The sequence below is a fragment of the Cololabis saira genome, chromosome 24 (genome assembly GCF_033807715.1).
Source record: "Cololabis saira isolate AMF1-May2022 chromosome 24, fColSai1.1, whole genome shotgun sequence".
NCBI classification, from domain to species: Eukaryota; Metazoa; Chordata; class Actinopteri; order Beloniformes; family Belonidae; genus Cololabis; species Cololabis saira.
The window spans coordinates 619,364-641,532 of record NC_084610.1 but is presented as its reverse complement, the minus strand read 5'-3'; the positions used below and the strand labels follow the sequence as shown (position 1 = coordinate 641,532).

Genomic DNA, 22,169 nt, shown 5'->3' with positions numbered 1-22,169 from the left:
CCTGCCTTCCTAATAGTTGGACTTAAGAGGAACCCTCAGCAGCTGACGGCAGTCGTCTTACGGAGAGACATAAGGAGACTGGTAGTCCTCATCCCTGTGGAAGAACAGTGACTCTTAAAAGGAAAAAAAAAAAAAAAAAGTTACATATTATGTGGTGAAATATTTAGTGCGTGACCGCCTTGAATCGCATGATCAGTCGGTCAAGTGGGAGGTGTTACGTTCACTACGTCACGGGTGTTCGGCGGCGGTGCGGCGCAGGTGAGATGATGAGAGTGGGAGGTTCACTTACCTGATTGAAGCACGGGCTATAAACGGGAGCTGGCACTAGTGCAGCATGTTGTCACGTCAGGAGAGATGCGCCACCGGTAAGCTGCTGTTTATATTAATTGGGCTGCGGTTTAAGTTTGTTTTGAAAACGCTGCCGCTGTGCTGGCGTTGTTTATGTGCGCCGTTTGTCTGCTTGATCCGTAAATGTTTGAGTTTGAATTGTGGCGTCCTCACTATACTTCCTGGTTGCAGTGCATGCTGGGAAATGTAGTTAATTGTTTTACATGGGTAATGATTTGCTTTGCTCAGCGTTGCTACTAAAAAATACACTCATTATTTGCACTTTGGGCCAATATACTGAGAGCACTTCGTGGTTTAGGCTGTTGGTTAAATGTGTGGCATTGCTATTTATTTACATTTGGTTTAAGTAATTGAATTGGTTTAACAAATTTGTGGCAATGAAATGTGGCTTGTGTGTAGCAGTGCAATGTTTAAATGTGCAATGTTCAATATTGCTTGTGAGGGAAATTGTTGCATTTCTGCAATTATTGCATATACAGTTTAAAAAACTAATTATTATAATTCTAATTATATTATTATAACACTAAATACTGATTATTTTACTACTACTAAATTATACTTGTAATTTATATTTGCATAATTTATTTATTCAGAATTTATAATATATTATGTATATTGCTGTTTACACCATAGCTTTTCTATTTTATAGGTTTATAACCTGCTATTGTGGACTAAAAACAACTTTATAAGGAAACTCAAACAAAGTAAATAAAAAACCACAAAGAGTTAAAACAACGTGTCTTCTTCTGGCGCCCTGTTCGGTGGGGAAAATCTTAAAGAACCGAACAGTATCAGTTATAGTATCAGTAGAACCAGTAGTAACAGTTATAGTACCAGTTATAGTACCAGTAGTACCAGTTGTAGTATGTCATAACCCTGGCTCAAAGGCCATGACAAAAGAAGGGGAAAGGACGCAACGTACTAGTAAATTAAGATATTTATTAAGGTAAATCAAGAATCACAAATAAGATAAGGAATGGGATGTGTAAAGTCAGTAAAATCAGTAGTATGCATGTGGATGTGTGTAAATGTGCTGTATGGTGTTGTGTGTGCAAAAGGCTCAACAAAACCAAAAGGAGTGCTGCCAGGATGAAGAGAGAGAGAGAAAGACTGAAGCCCCAGCCTTTTCTCTTCCTGAGGAGCACCCAGCCCAGCTGCTCCAGATCTAACAATCAGCTGGCTCCACCTCGAAGAGGAAAACAGAGAGAGAGGGACTGAGACACAATATAACATAGGCCATCACACCCCCCCCATAAAGTCAATGTTTCCCATGGAACCATTGGCCCCCACCCACAACCAAAGAACAAATCACACTAATGACAAAACATAAGCCTATCACCGTCATCCTGCCTGCAGCCCACCACTGTGCCCCATCTCAGCAACCCTGGTACCTGAGAAGCAGATTAAGAGGATGAGAGCACAGAGCAGTTTAACAGGCAGAACAGACAGTTATTTGACTTGAATAACACAAGGCCAAACTAACACAAAGGTGCACGTGATAATGCATCTGCAATAACATTGTCTGTTCCTTTTATATGTCTAATGTCCAGGTCATAGGCCTGCAAAAATAGAGACCATCTTACAAGCCTCTGATTGGGACATCTAATGGCACTTTTGCACTAGTATCGGCTGAGCCCGGCTCGGCTCGGCGCGGTACGGCACGGTTCCACACGTGTGTTTTCGCACTGCCAGGGGAGAAGCAGGCAGGTTGTGGTGAAGCGGCTCTGACGTACTCGATTGCGCAACCGCTTTGTTCATGTCGGCGCAGATGAGAAATCAGCTGGAGCCGGGAGCGGCTGAGAAAAAAACAGCCCGTCTACATCGCTTTTTTAATTTTTTCTCGACAGCCACCAGGTTTATGAACATCTGCACCTCAGAGTTGGATCACCAAACAGACGTTTTGCGCTTTATAATAAAATCGCAGCGAGCCGCGAGTCCCCTCGCGCTGACTCCCGCTTCCTGATTCAAACGTTTGACGGCCCCGCCCCCGACCAATCAGAGGCGTGGAGGGTGGTGACGTCCACGCCCCCCGACCAATCAGTGGCGAGGAGGCGGTGACTTCAGAAATAGTCCCTGCTCAGCCCGCTTTCAGAACCTCACTGAAATGGTTACAGAAAAAAGTATCGACTTGGAGCGGCTCTACTCGTCTCAGCCCTAGTGCGAAAGCGCAAAACGGGTAGAACCGAGCTAAGGTGATACTAATGCAAACGCGCCATTATAGTACCAGTTGTAGTACCAGTTGTAGTACCAGTAGTACCAATTGTAGTACCATTTATAGTACCAGTAGTACTGGTTGTAGTACCAGCTATAGTACCAGTAGTACCAGTTATAGTACCAGTAGTACCCGTTATAGTACCAGTAGTACCAGTTGTAGTCCCAGTAGTACCAGTTATAGTACCAGTTGTAGTACCAGTTGTACCAATTTTATTACCAGTAGTACCAGTTATAGTACCAGTAGTACCAGTTGTATTCCCAGTAGTACCAGTTATAGTACCAGTTATAGTACCAGTAGTACCAGTTATACTACCAGTAGTACCAGTTATAGTACCAGTTTTAGTACCAGTTATAGTACCAGTTATAGTACCAGTAGTACCAGTTATACTACCAGTAGTACCAGTTATAGTACCAGTTATAGTACCAGTAGTACCAGTTGTAGTACCAGTCATATTACCAGTAGTACCAGTTATATTACCAGTTGTAATACCAGTTGTACCAGTTATAGTACCAGTAGTACCAGTTGTAGTACCAGTTGTAGTACCATTTATAGTACCAATAGTACCAGTTGTTGTACCAGTCATAGTACCAGTAGTACCAATCATAGTACCAGTTATAGTACCAGTTGTACCAGTTGTTGTATCAGTAGTACCAGCTATAGTACCAGTAGTACCATTTGTACTACCAGTAGTACCAGTTATAGTACCAGTTGTAGTACCAGTAGTACCAGTTATAGTACCAGTAGTACCAGTTATATTACCAGTTATAGTACCAGTTGTAGTACCAGTTGTAGTACCATTTATAGTACCAATAGTACCAGTTGTTGTACCAGTCATAGTACCAGTAGTACCAATTATAGTACCAGTTATAGTACCAGTTGTAGTACCAGTTGTAGTACCAGTTATAGTACCAGTTGAAGTGCCAGTTGTACCAGTTGTAGTACCAGTGGTACCAGTTATAGTACCAGTCATAGTACCAGTAGTACCAGTTATAGTACCAGTTGTAGTACCAGTTGTAGTACCAGTAGTACCAACTATAGTACCAGTAGTACCAGTTATAGTACCAGTAGTACCAGTTGTAGTCCCAGTAGTACCAGTTATAGTACCAGTTGTAGTACCAGTAGTACCAGTTATAGTACCAGTAGTACCAGTTATATTACCAGTTATAGTACCAGTTGTAGTACCAGTTGTAGTACCATTTATAGTACCAATAGTACCAGTTGTTGTACCAGTCATAGTACCAGTAGTACCAATTATAGTACCAGTTATAGTACCAGTTGTAGTACCAGTTGTAGTACCAGTTATAGTACCAGTTGAGGTGCCAGTTGTACCAGTTGTAGTACCAGTGGTACCAGTTATAGTACCAGTCATAGTACCAGTAGTACCAGTTATAGTACCAGTTGTAGTACCAGTTGTAGTACCAGTAGTACCAACTATAGTACCAGTAGTACCAGTTATAGTACCAGTAGTACCAGTTGTAGTCCCAGTAGTACCAGTTATAGTACCAGTTGTACCAGTTGTAGTACCAGTTATAGTACCAGTAGAACCTCTTGTAGTACCAGTTGTAGTACCAGTTATAGTACCAGTTGTAGTACCAGTTGTAGTACCATTTATAGTACCAATAGTACCAGTTGTTGTACCAGTCATAGTACCAGTAGTACCAATTATAGTACCAGTTGTACCAGTTGTTGTATCAGTAATACCAGTTATAGTACCAGTAGTACCATTTGTACTACCAGTAGTACCAGTTATAGTACCAGTTTTAGTACCAGTTTTAGTACCAGTAGTACCAGTTATAGTACCAGTTGTAATACCAGTTGTACCAATTTTATTACCAGTAGTACCAGTTATAGTACCAATAGTACCAGTTACAGTACCAGTTGTAGTACCATTTATAGTACCAGTTTTAGTACCCAGTGTCCATGGTTCTGATGGGGCTCTCCATGGTGCTGATGGAGCTGTTCATGGTCCTGATGGAGCTCTCCATGGTGCTGATGGAGCTCTCCATGGTTCTGATGGGGCTCTCCATGGTGCTGATGGAGCTGGTTGTAGTTCCAGTTATAGTACCAGTAATACCAGTTATAGTACCAGTAGTACCAGTTGTAGTCCCAGTAGTACCAGTTATAGTACCAGTTATAGTACCAGTAGTACCAGTTATACTACCAGTAGTACCAGTTATAGTACCAGTTTTAGTACCAGTTATAGTACCAGTTATAGTACCAGTAGTACCAGTTATAGTACCAGTTATAGTACCAGTAGTACCAGTTGTAGTACCAGTCATATTACCAGTAGTACCAGTTATATTACCAGTTGTAATACCAGTTGTACCAGTTTTATTACCAGTAGTACCAGTTATAGTACCAGTTGTAGTACCCGTAGTAACCTGACTGAGCTCTCCATGGTCCTGATGGAGCTCTCCATGGTTCTGATGGAGCTCTCCATGGTTCTGATGGAGCTCTCCATGGTTCTGATGGAGCTCTCCATGGTTCTGATGGAGCTCTCCATGGTGCTGATGGAGCTCTCCATGGTGCTGATGGATGACAGCTTAGCCACCACCCTCTTCTCCTCCACCGCCTCCACAGGATGGAGACGGTAGTACAGGGCAGAGCTAGTATTACTACTACACTACAGGACAGAGCAAGTACTACTACTACACTACAGGACAGAGCTAGTACTACTACTACAGCCCAGGACAAAGTTAGTACTACTACTACAGTACAGGACAGAGCTAGTACTACTACTACAGTACAGGACAGAGCTAGGACTACTACTACAGTAATGGACAGAGCTAGTACTACTACTACACTACACGACAGAGCTACTACTACTACTACAGCCCAGGACAGAGCTAGTACTACTACTAATATACAAGTATTACGTGGCTATGAATGTGTTTAGAAGAAAATGGCTGAATTCACTTTACACAGACTTTAATGTGCAGTAAACTTGCTTGATGGATGACTGGGAGTTTGGGATATAGTGGCAGGCTGGCTTGCAGCACTACTTTTTTATAATGTAACACACATAGCTTACACATTCCCTTTTACCACTGTCACTTTTATTCTTTTCCTCCTCTTCTTGTTTTTTTTCATGTACTGTTCGTTCGGTTAATTTTTTTCAAATTGTGAATCACTATTGCCGCACGTCGATGCTGGCTATTAAGGGGCCCCAATAGGGAGATTCTTGACTGTCCTTGCAGTGTCTATGGTGGTTTCAAGTTGTGCCGCTGATATGGAGCGATATCAGCCGTCTGTCGGGCCCCCTACTATCCACTAGAGCGATATCAGCCATCTGTCGGGCCCCCTACTATCCACTAGAGCGATATCAGCCATCTGTCGGGCCCCCTACTATCCACTAGCCAGTGACAACTTAGAAAGGGCATTTCTGATGCAAAGTAGTTCCGTTATTTTGTCGTCAGCCGTCCCTCGGGGACCCCTCCAGCTCGGGGCCCCCTTCAACTCGGGGCCCCCTTCAGCTCGGGGCCCCCTTCAGCTCGGGGACCCCTCAAGCTCGGGGCCCCCTTCAGCTCGGGGCCCCCTCCAGCTCGGGGCCCCCTTCAGCTCGGGGCCCTAGGCAATTGCCTGGGTTGCCTGCCCCGTGGCGGCGCCTCTGGGCCCGGGGCGACCGCCCCCTCTGCCCCCTCGCCTGCTCCGCTAGTGCTTCTCAGACAATAATGACAATGCTGAAGAGGAATACACAATCAATGTAGGTTTTATTCATGAGAAATACATAGCCTATTATAAATAAATAAATATTTGAACCTTTTTGAATAAATAAATGAAAAATGACTCCTGTTACTCACTCCTCAATTCATTCATCCATCGTTAGCCCTCCCCGGAGATGAAGCTTACCGTGAACATGCCTAGTTAATTGTTAACGAAAATAAAAAATAAACTTTAACACCAGTTACTGTTTGCTACCTGCTGTAACCGTCAAAAAATGTGTAAAAGTTGGTTGTTGTCATGGATATAGTGTTGCTTCCCTGATATGCTGTGCTAAGGGTTTAGAATAGCCGTGGTATCTGCACATTATACCACAGTTAACAACCAATCAGATTGCAGGATTTCACCTTTCATTTTTATATATATATAAACAGCTCTCTGATGTATCCTGTCTTGAATAAGTAATTTAAAGAATGCAGGTTACTGACAAACAGAGGTGAACTAATTAAAAGAGGAACGTTACAACGCCCCCGCCACATCTAGGTCATCACGTAGATTTAGATAAACATTTAGACATGCAACAACAGCTAAACAACAGGAGCTAAATTAGACACAGACTCTCTTAGAAAACATATCACTTTTATTTAAAAAACACTTTAAAGCATTTTTTTCACAAAACCCTTTAAAAAATATGTTACAACCAATTTTTATACTGTTTCATACTGTGTCAAATTATAAATGCAAACCAAGAATGGGAAAAATGTGTTCTCTTTGCACTATAACTCAAACTGGTTACAAAATCAGGGATCACAGACCATTTTAATGCCGTTTAAAAACGTCCTGAGACCAGAAGTGAAGCTCTGGCAATAAGTCCACAAGGAAATCTTTAAAGGACTGGAGTGAGTGGCTCCCAGGACAACGGTGAGGCCATCTTGGGTGCACTTCAGTTTCCATCCCAACATTGTTTAGACACACATTCAATACCAAGCTGCACAAGAGGCGATGGTGAACAGCAGGCCGCTGGTGGATGGATCGTTTCAACACAAAAATGGCACTGATCAATACAAACAAATTAAAAATTGGCTGTCTCATTAGCAGCACTTAATGCTCCCTTTTAAAGGTCCAAGTTGTGCATTTCAGCAGTTCAGCTAAAGGGAAAGCACCAATGTAAAGACATGTGAAAAGGAGTATGCAAAATTCAATATATGGAAGACATATTTAGTTTGTTAAAATGAGCACTTGACTTCTTTTTGTCTTCAGCCATTTCCACAGAGAACTAGATCTTTACACACTTCAGAGATACATTCACATGTCTCAGGTCATGTTCACCAACATGAAACACCTATTTTTTTGTAGTGGTGACATAAAAGCTCCCTGGGAAGCAAACAGGGACCATTTCACAAACTAACCCACTTTGATTGTGCGCAAGAATGATTTTGTTCCTTTTTCTATGTTTTTGCAGCGTATTTAGCGTTTGTAGGCAAAAACACTGCGCTGAAGTTAGTCTTTGCTTTGATGCTTGACATGTGTGTTATCTCTTCTCCCATTTCACAGTTAAATCAGAGTAAATGTTCAGTGCAGTAACAGTAAACACTGAAACTTTCACATAAGATAAGAAAATCCTTTAATAGTCCCACAGAGGGGAAATTTGCATTGGGGTTCAGTCCCTGAATCCACCTGATGTGCATATACTGCCCCCTTGTGTTTAATGTGCTGCTTTTCAAGTAGAGGACGCCTTCCCTGCAACGGTGGTAAACAATCTCTTTACTGGTTTTCTATTCGAGTTTTATTCACAAAAAACTAATCACATAATCTAGAGGGAGGTATCATGGGATTGTGTCCATCAGTAAAACCACCCACTCGTACCACTACTACCGGTACTGTCATTTAGCAGACGCTTTTATCCAAAGCGATTTACATCTGAAAGAACACAATCACATAGGAGGGTCCGTACGGGGACCTTACTGGACTGATGGCTGACAGTCAGTGAGCTACCTTTACCTTTACATTATTTCATTTCCTTTTGGAGTTGTGACCACGAAATAAAATAAACTTGAAATAAGAACCGAAGACATGCAAGTAAAGTTACTTCTATAGCACCATTCACATACGTGGATACTACAATGTGCTTCCCAAAGGAATGATCAATAAAAGTAAAATCAATGAAAAGAAGATAAAATAAAAACCTATACTACTAAGCCCACCCCAAATGTAACATATCTAAAATAAATACATAAAATATTTGTTAGGAAGGAGGAACCAGTGGGCAGCATTAACAGTTGAAACATCCTCCATAACTCGATATGAAGCATTCACTCTTAACGGGGAAGTTGTCTGTAACACTTGTTACATCATCTTCAGGAACTAGGCCAGCTTTAAGGAATAACTTGAGGTAACAATGTGGTAAAAACGAGGCGAGATTGTCAGGGTTTGACACTTCCCCCCCAGTGTTTGTAACTTTCAGTTTCTGTCTTGCCCCGCCTGTGTCCCATCTGCCCTGATTGTGTCTGCACCTGTGTCTCGTCTTGTCTCGTTATCCCCTCAGTATATCTTGTCTTGTCATTCCTTGGTTCCCTGTCGGTCCGTACTGTTCTCTCCTCCATGTCTCCTTGTAGTTTTTGTCTTGATCCTGGTTTTTGTGTTTTTTGATCCTGCTCTGCAACGCCTTGTTTTTGCCTTTTTATGGATTAAATCCTTTTTGTTTTTGAGAACTCCTGACTCCAGCCTCCCTCTGTCTCCTGCACTTGGGTCCTAAGAAAACCTAAACCATGACAGAGATAACTTCAGCTCTGGTCCATCTCGGCTGCATCCTCCTCTTCCTCCTTAGCTGGCTCTGGTTCTGAAGTAAAAAACAAAACGATGAGCAAAATACAAGCGACAAGTACAAGTGAAATAACATTCATTGATACATTTATTGGTGTGAACAGCTTCTGAAGTTCTTTTTGATGTCTTAATCATGTGGACACGACATTTATTTAAATATCTCATTTGACAACACGTAGGTTTTTTAAGTTGAAAATAAAGTAGAACTGAAGGGAAGCCAAGAATGAAGCCTTTTAAAATCCCTGATAGCTTTATGTTGGGACGTGGAGTTGGTCCTGACTTTCCTGAACAGACTGTGGTTATTAGTGACTGAGTCGTAGTCTGGCCAGTCATCCTCTCTTTGTTGCTCTTCTATACAAGGAATCGTTCTGGTTCCTCTGGAGTTGAACTTCCTGATTTCCTGAGGGCAGAACCAGCTGACACCTCTGAACGATTAATCAGATCTGTGATAATATTGCGATATTATAAAATGCGATTTTGTAATGAGCTCTTATAGGGTTGTCCTGTGACGCGTGAGTGAGCGAGCCCTCGCCTGCATCAACTCTGGATGGTTTATTATTAACCTTTATTTTACCAGGAAAATCCCTTGAGACTGAATCTCTTTTGCGAGGGAGACCTGGCCAAGAGGCTTAACTGGTGCAACAACAATAAAATCAATTTAACAACGACAACAACAACAAACAGTGCAAACAACATTACAATACCTTACATTAAAAATAGCAGGTGCACATTTCTGTTAGTTTCTGTTTAAGAAGAACCTTGAATTCACCCAAGGAGATGAGTCCAGAAAGTTTAAGAGAGTTCTGAATGTGGTTCCAGGACCAGGGAGCAGCGTAGGAGAAGGCTGCTTTGCCAAGTTCTGTATTAATCCTAGGAATTTTATACAGGTTGGACTGGTTTATACAGATTCTGGGCTGGATGGAGCAGTCTGAGACCGGATCAGCTAAAACTCTGTCTGGAAGAGGAGCAGTTCCAGCCAGAAAAGCAAAAGATGGGCATCACTGTCCGAAATGTTTGAAAGTGTTGCTCCTTACGAGCGCACTTTAAAACGGCACATTTAAATCATCTGTCAGAGACTGAGTCCTTAGCTAAAGATGTGGTGCCAGCGCGGTGACAGAGTCTGGGTTCACGACATGATAAACGGTACAGCGCCTGCATTTGTCCTGGTACAGAACCGCTGCTGCTTCAGGAGACACTCATCTAAAATAACAAACGTTTCTCATGATTTTCAGTTTTTAATACATTTAAATAATATTTTCAACTATCATGCCGATGAAACTTGATGGTTCTTTTCTCGGGGTGGGATATTGGATACTACAGTTTACATTCAGAGCTCTGATTAAAACTATTAAAATTCTGCAGCGTGACGCTGATTTACCTTTTTTTTTTTCTTCGCGCGAGTCAGAGACGTTAAGATATTGGTAATTTATATGCCCTTAAAAAGAGGTGCTTAAACCAGTAACACCACCAGATCTGTTTTAGATGTATTTGAGTCTTTTGGTGAGTTTAACTGTCCTACTTTGAGATGGAGCAGGAGCGATCTCGGATAACGCTGAAGTTGGTTTCTGAATCATGCAAGGATTAAATTAACTCTGGGACACCTTCAGTTTATTTTATTAATCGATTTATGAAAATGAAAAGTTTTTCATTGCTCCCAATATTTAATATTTTGTAAAATCTGATTAAAAAAAAAAAACATACGAAAAAAAATTAGCTGTGGTGTTGAAGTGATGGTTAAAACTTTCTAAAAGAAGCAAGTGCTCCTTATGTATGAAAATAGACCCGTTCATTCATATTGTGCCTTATGGTCTGCAAAATACGGTAACTTTAAAGTGAATTAGTTCAGCTGGCCAGGCTGCACATACGACACCTAACTCAGTGACGTTGGGGCGCGGGGTAAAATGTAAATAAAAATTTCATAAAATCACTTTCCAAACGATCTGAGATTTTATTTCCTATTGGATGTGAAAACATTTTACTCACCAGGTCCTTTGTTGTTGTCGTTGGGCGGCGGGACCGTCGGCTCCTGTCCTGAATCTGCTGGTTCGTCTGTCAAAGATTCAACAACACAACGTCACTCTGGGATATTTCTGGTTTTAGGTTTCTGTTTCCGCTAGTCCGTGTGTGTTGTTCATAGAGTAATAATTTATTTCCTGATTTCCAGGTGCAGTCCAAACAGACGAAGAACCAATCAAAGGAACAAACCAAACGACAACCAGACGAATACTAACAGACATCCAGAGCGGCTGCAGTAGATCAGGAATGCTGCTGAATGACCAATCTTTGCATTAAACATGTGAATTCAAGGTGTTATCAGCATTCCTGCAGAGATCTTGGTTGTTTGGAGTTCTTGAATGCTCCTGCATCAGTCATCCCTGTTGCGATTGGTTCGGTATGTTCTGTACCGGTGGGAGCAGCTGTGAATGTGCGGGGGACCAGACCCATTTCGTGACAGATAACTTTAAAGAGAATTAGCTCGGCTGGCCAGGCTGCACATACCACACCAAACTCAGTGACGTTGGGAAGCGGAGTAAAATGTAAATAAATAAAAATGTAATATAGATTTTATTTCCTAATGGATAGGAAAACATTTTACTCACCAGGTCCTTTTTTGTCGTCGTCGTGACTAGTGACCCCCGTTTGTTCGGCATCTGCTGGTTTGTCTGTCAAACATTTAAGAAAACAACGTCACACGGGGATATTTCTGGATAACAGGCTGGACGGTCTGTCAAAGATTAAAGATATTTCTATCCATCTTTTTCAATGTTAAGATTTTCTTTTTCGTTGCATCGCAGGATGAGATTCGTTACGAGAATGACGCTTATTCAAAAAGAAGAAAAGTTCAATGTAAGGACCGTCGTCCTACAGCGTTACCTTTATGCAAATTCAGAGTTTTGATTGTCTTTTGTGAAAAAGTGGAACGGAAACGCGACTACTGACGACACTGTGCTGAAATCCCATCAGAAGTAAACTCTGTGGCGGGAGCTGAGCCGTGAACTGTCTTGTAACACGCTGCCCCCATGTGGTCAGAACTTGTATTGAACTTGTTCTCCTGAGTAATAAATGAAAACCTTAAAATTCCAACAACAAAAAAACTGTCCCGAGGCTTCAAAGCTCACAACGTTGTCATAGATTTGATCACTGATTCTCTCTGATAAAGCTTTACTGACCAGGTTTGATGTTCTTCTCTGGGGAGTTCACAGTCGTCCCGTTTGGAGTTGATGTCGACAAAAGTGGGTCCAACTCTTTAAACTCTTTTTAAAATGATTTAAAAAAACAAAAATAACAATCATAATATTTCTGATAGACTTCCAGTTTGTTACAAATTGTTGAACAGGATGTTTGTGGATCACAAACAGTTTTAGGCTTTACAATTGAGTCAAACTGAACTGCAGACAAATGTGATTCATGCATAAAAGAGCAAGACATCAGTGTTTTTAAGAAGAGAGTACTAGAATTACACAAGAGGTCATGATTTATGATATAAAACTAAAGCTTTTGTGTGTATATTTGGTGCTGAGTTTTTCTTGTTTGATAAGAAAACATTTTACTCACCGTTGTTGTGGTTGTTGTGGAACTCGCAGAGTTCTTGGCTACTCTGCTCCGGTACTCTGTATGTCTGTCTCTCTTGTTCTGTCAAAGATTCAACACAACAACGTCACACCGCGTCACTACTGGCTTCGTGATTTTACCGACAGGTGTCATCTCTTTGTTATTAGATTATTCAGACCTTAGACCTGTTGAACGCTGTTACTTCAGGTGTTTTTCATTATAAAAGGAAAGTGAGAGAATATTTTCCTCACACTTTTTTAAACATAAACACTTCTATTTCAACACTTCTACACACATTCATTAAATACCCTTTTTTTCAACATGCTGCCACTTTTCTTTGTACAAACAGGTTTACAAAACTAATATGTTTACAGATGACTTTGACCAAATTATTTAAACCCTTCTGAATTTAGATTTAAACAATGTTAATGTCAGTACTAAACTAACTTTTCTTTATTCTGCCACTGCCACTTTTTACTCCTTCACTTTTCACATTTTTATTATGTAAAGCACATTGAATTGCCTTGTTGCTGAAAAGTGCTGTACAAATAAACTTTAGGCTTAAAAAAATCATTATTTTGCTCCAAAAAAACGTATTTCCTCACTAAGAAATAAAATGAGATATTTAGCTGTGGTGAATTTCATCTCTTTCTCTGGCGTCCCCAGTTTTACAATTAAGATTAAAACAATTAAACTGTGTGTCTAAGTTACCAAGAATAACACTTGAGGGATGATCCAGATTTCAGTAGATGTAATTAAACAGTTGCATGCAAAAGGGTCAGAACATTCATCAGGCATCTCGATGCAGGATGACGATGAAATAAAAGAAGCATACTGATTTTAAGGCATAAAGGATGATTCATTCTTGCGATTTTAGTCGACAAAATCATCTTTAAGGTCAGTGTTAATTTTTTTGGAGCAGACTACTAGTCTGTACACTACCATCCCAAACCTGCGTATTAATGTGTGTGTTTATGATGATGACAGACTAACATACATCTAGTACAATGAATGTGACCGTTTTATGAGTACTTACTTTTTTTACAAATACAATAGACAAGAGCCACAACAACCACAAGGAGTAGAATCGCCATAACAATGAGGATGATGATATGGTTCCTTATTCCTACAAAAATAACAACGAGAGTGGGAGAAACATTTAAGTTTTATTACAATGTATCTTGGGATTCAATCATAACTTGACTCCAGAGAGAATTTAAGACGTGAGCCGATAAACAGTGATGTGTGAAAACTCACCAGTTAAAGGGTTGCTTATGTGTTCACTCTCCTTGCGGCTGACAGGGTTCTCCAGGACACAGCCGATGCGATTTTCATGGTTCTCCTATAAAATGAGACAAACAGCTTATAAAATATCTGCAGAGAATCCAAACTTACATTTTATTTTGAAATGATGAACAAACATCAGAGATTGTACTAGCGAACATAAAGAGATGGGACCAAGAAACAACTAAACTGCAGCTGCACACTGAACTGTTAGCTGAGGTTTACCGTCGTTTTTATCGACCGAAAAGGTTCACCAGTGTCATTGTGGCAGTTTACATCCCGTCGTCAGCGAGGACAGACGCCGAGGGTGACATCAGCTCTGCTGTTGCTAAGCTACAGACACAGAAACCCAGCGCGTTTTGAGCCATCACTGATGACTTCAACCATGTCTCTCTCTCTTCCACATTTTCTACAATTCAACAGTTTGTCAAGTGTTTCACCAGAGAAAACAAAATGTCAGAGATGCATACAGCTCCTCTGTACGACCTTCTCTTGGGAAGATGGATCCTGACCTGGTCTCTCTCCATCACCTACACACTCATCATCCAGAGGGTGACCAGTGGTCACAAGGCTGCAGAAACTCTGCAGCAAAGTTTCTGCAGCAGAAACTGTGCAGGGGGTTCTTGAGGTTACAGACTGGGGGCCAGTCCCAATCCCCCCCCTAGTGCTACTTTTCAACTCTACCCCTAAATCTTGCGCGTTCCCGTGAGGGTAGTGGTGTCCCAATTCCTCTTTTAATGTAGGGGTAGTGGACATAACGAGGGCTAGTGTGTATGAATCTAGCCCTACAGAGCGAGGGATTTCAGATGCTGACTCACTGACCGAGGGCCAGAAAAATTTCCCAGAATGCTTTACGTCATCATTTGCGGACTGAATCAAACAAAAAAACATGGCGGAAAATGTCTTATTTTTAGTGAATAAAATCAATATTTTGAGTTAGTTTCTGCATAAAAATGCGTTTTGATTAAATTTCTAGTGAGAAATATATATTTTACTTTCATAATATTCACTCAGTGAATGTACATAATCACTCACTTGCCCGTTGTTGCGAAGATCTCGCCAGAATAAAGGCTGATTTATGGTTCCGCGTTACACCAACGCAGAGCCTACGGCGTAGGTTACGCGGTGCGGTGCGCTGCGTAACCTACGCCGTAGGCTCTGCGTTGGTGTAACGCGGAACCATAAATCAGCTCCCGAGCCGGCTCTCTTCTCATCCCCCGAAAACATCGAAGCAAATTTCTTAACAGGCGTTATTTGGATAAACTGAGCCCAGGTTGGGAAAACTTAATAAAGTGGCATATTAACAGCACTACAGCTGAAATTAAAACAGCTTTTATCTCTGGGCTTCCTGATATGGTGTGACGTATGTGCAAACGTAACTACGCAGTCGCTTACGTACCCGAACGTAAACCACGCAGTGACGTAGCAAGTGGTGTGCCAATCCCTAGGGAAGATTACAAGCGCCCTACGCCTGTGGCTTCATTTTTAGGGCTAGTGGTAGAAAGTATGGGGTGTATTGGGATTGGCCCTGGGATCCGCTCTGTGAAACACATGGAGAGGACCGAGTGTGTGATTGACCACGGTACAGGAGGAAGCTGGAGCAGTGTTTCCCCAACCCTGGTCCTCGGGGAGACTGACCTGCATGTTTTAGATTGTTTCCCTGCATCACCCTGATACAAATATCTGTCATTAACAGACTTGTGCAGACCTTGATGACCAGCTGATGATGATGATTAATTAAAATCAGGTGTGTTGCTGCAAAGACAATCTAAAACATGCAGGATAGTAAGATAGATAGTAAGAGGTGTGTGGTCAGAGATCACAGGCTTCAGGGAGGGAGGACCAGATAGATGAAGTCTGGACCAATGAACATGGATCATGGATCATGGTCATGGATCTTACTACTGCTGCATCATTGTTACCACGTCAGAAGCTGCTGCCCAGATGTTTCATGGCCTGGTGTGGAACAATCCTCTTCATTTGAATGTGAAAAGAAAAAGCAGATGATTGTGGATTTTCGGAGGGCCAGGAATAAGTTAAATAGTTTCTCCATCAGGGCAGGAGAAGTGGAGGCGGTGGAGGAGTATAAAAACCTCTGTGTTCACCTGGACAACATATAACACTGATATCGATAATGGAAAGGACAGAGGAGACTCTACTTCTTAAGGAACCTTAGGTCCTTCAGCGTTTGCAGCAAGATGATGTACATGTATATCATCCATAAGTCTGTTGTGGAGAGTTCAAAGCAGCATCAGAACCAGTGACTTAAAGAAACTGAACAAACTGATAAAGAAGTCTGGCTCTGTTCTGGAGCTGAATGTTCCTCCCTCCCTCGCACATTCATTAAATGTTGAACATCATGGAAAACCCTGAGCATCCTCTTCACAACACAGCGATTTTGTCACGACTTGGGGGTGTAGGACCCAGATTCTTCAGGATATCCTTCTTGCCCACACCAATAAACCTCTACAATGCCACTCTGAAGTGACCTCAATCAAGACAACTGCAGCAATTCATTTCCCTTTGGGGATTAACAAAATATTTATCAATCTGAATTCAGAGGCGAGACCAAATACAAGGATGATCTGATCATTATGAATGTGAGGTGACGTTAGTCATGATCGTAGGTTAAAAACACCAAACAAAATAGCCATCGGAGGTTAAGGTGGATGTATCCCAGCTGGCTGTCAGACTGGTTCATTCTGCCCATCTACTAATGTTTGGTTTAAGCACAATTAGTCAGTTCTTGCCAATATAGCGTAGCCCAGCAACCCGAAAAATTACATATACCACAGCCTGTAAAAAAAAACATTGGACAAGGGATTAAGTCACGTAATATATTGGCTTAAGAAGCCTCTTTTTCTTAATAATGAGCTCTTAAACATGAGGCTTGTGAAGCCAATGACAACACGTCCACCGTATTTCAATCAGATCAACTGATCCCTGATCTGCAGAGCTGCCGGCAGACGTTTGACCGAGGAGATTGATTTGCTTTTGCAGCTAGTCGAGGAACTGCAACAAATCTCAACCTGGAACTTAGATGGTTACAACTTGATTTAAATACAGTTTTTTAGAAAACCGATGAGTGGAGGGTTTGTTATATGCAAAGGACTCAACGGGTTCGGCCTATATTTGATTCAAATTTTGACAACAAAAGACATGAAGTAATTTGAGTTTCCATCGGCTGCTGTTGGAATATTTAGATTAGTAAAAAAAGAAAAGAGCGAGCACGTATACTTTAGCAGTAGAGGTTTATTTACCAGATAAATATTCATAGACGAAAACGCTTGTACCTGTGTTATTTGTAACGTCTTGGTTCCAGAAAGATACATGTCACCAAGTATCCAGCTAAACTCAACTGGTCCATGGTCGTCAGTGGTGATGCCTTCACAGGTCAGATTACAGTGGGTGTTTTCATCGTTGCAGGCTGAGGAAACAGTGGGTTTGGGGACTGGAGCTGACAGGAGGACAACACATGAAAATGTTTTTGAAATCAGATTAAAAGCAAACAAAAGCAGCCAAGCTTGAGTCAAAATTCCTCCACTTACAGATGATCTTGATTTCAATGGGGTCTTTGACTTTGTCGTTGATCTCTGGCGTGTAGTGGCCGCTGTGTTTGAGCGTCACGTTTAGGAGCGTCAGACATCCAGATGTTGTATTCAAGGAAGAGTAACCTGAAAATATGACAGATGCCATAATTAAGGTTTTAATGTCATTTATCTTCATGTGACTGGTTTTTAAAGATATGAAAATTATTTTAAGTCAACACACAATCAAGTCCATTGTAAGATTTAACATATCAGGGCATTCTTCTGGCTCTTCCAAGACATTATACGTTACACCGTGCCATTATTTACTGAACAAGACTTCCTCCAGAAGCAGCACGTGATGAAGTTACAACACCCGGGATTTAATGCAACGTTTTCTGTCCTCCAAAAGACAGTCGATCTCAAGTGACCTGAATAAACCGGACTCCTCTGAAAATCTTTGTGTCCTGAAAGTTTCCTTACTAATAACTGAAGGCTGTTTTTAAATTATTTTTTATTCTTTGTAAGTGGTCTACAGCTTGCCATTGCTCTTGGACACACGCTGATTATCACTGAGTCTCAGTTCACTGTTGGCTGCTACTACGTTCACTTGCACACTATATTAGTGTATTTGATGAATGGAGCTCTGATCCTGACGACGCTTCAGCTGCACCGATGACACTCTTGGCTTTCTCACATTACAGGGCAGCATAACGATTTACTTTTGCGTAAATTATGAAAGAAGTTGTGCATTTGTCACTTTGTAAGTTTAAGTGTCTTAAGATATTTGGTTCAGTTCATTTAATGAAAAAACTTTTTTTCAACCATCCACGTTCAGGATATCTCACCTATTTAGGTTCCTGTTGAATTTAAAACCAGCTTTACCCTGTCATACTTAAATAGAGTTTGACAAGTCTGACAGACATGCAGTGAAACTTAAGTCCTATTGTCATTTCCTTAATTTGTAAATTTCACAATTAAAATATTTAGTTGAAAAATTATCCAATGCCAAATACTGAAACTGAGACTTTTCCAACACATTATATTAACTTATTTGGGTACACCTAAAAAAATAATAAAATAAAAATAAAATCAGCAAACACAAGTCCACTTTCTGCTGAGTTGAGGATTATCAGACTATCAACACAGCTGACTTATATAGACATGCAGAAACAAAATCTGAATTTCATAAGGACTGAAAATATCACAGAGGAAAAAGCCGCGTAGCTTCACTGTAAACCGACCAATCACCACCCCAGCTCACCGACACTGACAACAACCAATCAGTGTGTAACGTATTCAACTGTTGAAGCGGTGTGACCAGGAAGTGTTTTTGTGCGAGTGAATTAAGTTCAAGGGCAGTTCGACCTGAATCAATGGTGGGAAAGCAGCAAGTGAGGCCCCTAAAATCCTTTTTTTCCAAGGTTCAACAGATTTTATATTGAATCTGTGGCCATTCTATAACACAAACCCAAAACAATTGAGCAATTTTAAGGTTTAACTGGATTTATGTTGTTTTCCCACTGAAAACCAAATGAGTAACATTGTAAATAATGGAATGATCAATTATTGGCAATAAAAAAATTATAATTATAGTTATTAAAAGGAAAAGTTCATTAGATTAATCAAAACAAAATGTGTAGATTAACTGATAAAGATATAATCATTAGCGAGTTTAGTTTTACATTCTTAGGAACCTCTTAAACACTTAGACACCCCGACTTATTCTTGGCTCTTGACGTTTACTTTCAAGTTAAATAATGTGTGAATGTACCTTCAAAAATACGATAACTTGTGACATTTGTTCCTTTAAACCAGTCTACAGCGATGTCCTTTCCATGTTTCCAAGTTATGCTGGTGAGTGGAGGAGCCACGTAGTCTGAACAGAGGTCAAATGAGGAGCCCAGTCCCCTGTAGGGATCTGCTTTACCTGTAAAATAAAAATAATATCATACACACCTCTTTAAATGACAGAAGTAAGCTGCTTCTACAGTTTCTTCTCTGTTATCTGTTTTTAATCGTATTTTCTTGCTCAGATCTTGTTTAGGCTTCCATTGTTTTAATAAAAATAAACATTCTGTTGGTTTCCATTTTTCTTTTATGTACTATAAACATTCTTTACTTTTGAGAGATATAAGTGATAGCGTGTCCTGCTGGTTTTAAAGGGAGTCCAGTCCCTGATACTCATCAGAGGAGCAGTCAGGTCCACCTGAAATCTACATGACTGAGATCCATTTGGACCAACACTGATCACCAGATCAGCACTTTGTACAGAGATGAATGAAGAGACAAGTATCCTGTTTACTACAAATTACTCTGAACAGTGGTATTTAATGGCATCTTTTTGAGTCCGGAAACAGTTTCAAGTAGAAGAAATGAGGAGTTTCAGATCTTTGCCCGAGTCCTCCGAGCAACGACACACATAAATACGTAGACGCCCCATCGAGCGCTGAGCCGTATGTCAACGTCACCGCCATATTGGATGTGGCAAGACTGCGCTCTAAACTAATAAAAGTAAATTGACTTATTTTCATAAAGCGCCTTTCTACAAAGAAATTTACGATGAGAAAATATGTTTCTCTATTTTTCTTGTTTTTGTGAGGGGGGATATATATTGTTTTTCGGCACTACCTTGTTCTCTATAGCTGATATAACATGAATTACTCCTATGTGGGATCTTATTTTTGCCATCTGAGAAAATCAAATATATTATATTTGGTGCCCAACTGTTTCCCACGTATATTGGTGCGTGTTTGAATGAATAAATGAGACGTAAAACGTACATTTCTTTGTAGAAAGGCGCTTTATGAAGATAAGTCAATTTACGTGTATTATGCTGCGTTCCATTTACCTCGAAAGTCGGAACTCGGAACTGGGAATGACGTCATAGCAGAGTTATCAGCGTTCCAGTTACAAAGTAGGTAAACAAGTTTGTAGTTCGCATATACCACATGAAAAATGTAAAGTACACTATAGCAGCATATATATGCCGAACAATACTTGTATACGACTGATTTAGTCTGACCAAAACTAGAATGAAGTGCTACGAATTTTTACAGAGCTCTCTTCTACTGTTTACAACCGGGGCAGCCATCTTGGAATGTGAACTCGGGGGTGGGGAAGACTCTCCCACTTTCCCAGTGGGAAATCCCACTTCGAGGGGCGTTCCAGTTGAAAATTCCGACTAGGAACTGGGAAATCCCCACTTCCGAGGACAAATGGAACGCGGCATTAGTTTACAGCGCAGTCTTGCCACATCCAATATGGCGGCGACGTTGACGTATTGCAGCAGCGGCATGGGGCGGATACGGATAGATGTCTATGGTCACACACCCAGAAATCCCTCTAATAGATTTTTACTATCATTATCATCTTCATTATTTATTCATTAACGATTATACCAAACCAAAGAAACCTTTTGGCTATATACTGAACTTCAAATGTCGGTCTAAACCTAAAATATACACTTTTATAAATCAGGCTACATTTATCCCCAAAACTGTTTACACGGTAGAATTACACGAAGCCAAACTTACCATAGACAGCAGACGTTGTACATGAAAACGCGAATATGACGATGAAAAAGATACAATTATTCATAGTTTTGTAATACTGGGGGGGGAATTACTAAAAATAAAAAAAAAACTGGCTCTAAAAGAAAAAAGGGAACCGGAGTCGCTTCGTTTTCGACGGACTGTTAATGAGAAATTGAAAGTGAAAGTTCAGTGACGCAGTTAAAGAAGTCTCCAAGACCCACCCTGAAAAACTTCCGCAAACAAAATATAGGTTTTCTCTTCGCCTCCATTCTTATTCCATAAACCACCATGTTATGTTAAAAACATTTTATTCTTTATTGCGGTAAAGTGAAACTGCTTTAACAATGAAAATGAGAGCAGAGATTTTTGAATTGCGGTCAATCCAGCCGTCATTTGTACTTGCTTGGTGAAATCAGCCGCTCCTAGATTTCATGTCCCTCCTATTTCAGTAATTACGGCAAATGAATGAATGCGGCTCAAAAACAGAAAGATATGAAGTACTGAGTTTGAGATAATGCATATTTATTTTTATATATTTCTTTCATTACCTTGATTACAGCCATACTTTCACCGTAATATTTACACACTTTTACTATAAAAGAAAAGGATGAAACACTTTTTTCATTTTTTACTTCAGGTTCGGTGTTGCAGAAACTGTAAAAATGTATTCTTCCATAATTTTACCTAATAATACATCACATCCCTCTCTTCACAACTACAGTCACTACAGGCACACTCAATTTCAAACAATTTAACTGTACAGATATTGAAATATTAAGATCTAATCTTAAAACATTTTACTTTTCTACAAAGGTCAGTCGCCTTTTTCACTTTAGGTTCTGTGTTGCAGAGACTGTAAAAATTAATTCTTCCATAATTTCACCTAATACCTCACATACCTCGCTTCAGGACTACAATCACTGAAAAACATTCTCAATTTCAAACACTTTAACTGTACAAATATTGAAATATTAAGATCTAAACTTCAAACATTTTACTTTTCACTACAGGTCTGCTCAATTTCAAACACATTCACTGTACTTTGATAATCCACACAGAATCACAGTGGACTCTGGTGGATGTTGCTGGTTAGATAGTTTTACTTTGACAGAGTCCGACCAGAGAGAAGGACACGCTGAAACATCTCCAAGCACACATTCATTTTGACATTAGTTCACAGGATGGATTCATGGACATCTATATATGAGCATGTGTGGTCTATAG

At 40.5% G+C, this 22,169-nt stretch overlaps 1 protein-coding gene and 1 long non-coding RNA gene across 2 annotated transcripts; both read right to left on the bottom strand.

Moving 5' to 3' along the window:
• Positions 1 to 8,997: 8,997 nt before the first annotated feature.
• LOC133425190 (uncharacterized) lies at positions 8,998 to 12,679 on the bottom strand. Its single transcript, XR_009770938.1, has 5 exons — positions 12,602 to 12,679; positions 12,217 to 12,300; positions 11,647 to 11,709; positions 11,030 to 11,095; positions 8,998 to 9,062 (listed from the first exon to the last, which is right to left on the bottom strand). It is a non-coding gene; the product is annotated as an uncharacterized LOC133425190 (long non-coding RNA).
• A 1,135-nt stretch (positions 12,680 to 13,814) lies between these two features.
• On the bottom strand, positions 13,815 to 21,103 carry LOC133425432 (uncharacterized). The gene is made up of 5 exons (XM_061716287.1): positions 20,946 to 21,103; positions 19,184 to 19,339; positions 17,431 to 17,556; positions 17,176 to 17,339; positions 13,815 to 13,940 (listed from the first exon to the last, which is right to left on the bottom strand). Exons 1-5 carry the CDS (start codon positions 21,007 to 21,009, stop codon positions 13,815 to 13,817), a joined length of 636 nt encoding a protein of 211 aa, XP_061572271.1. The 5' UTR covers positions 21,010 to 21,103.
• Positions 21,104 to 22,169: the final 1,066 nt, after the last annotated feature.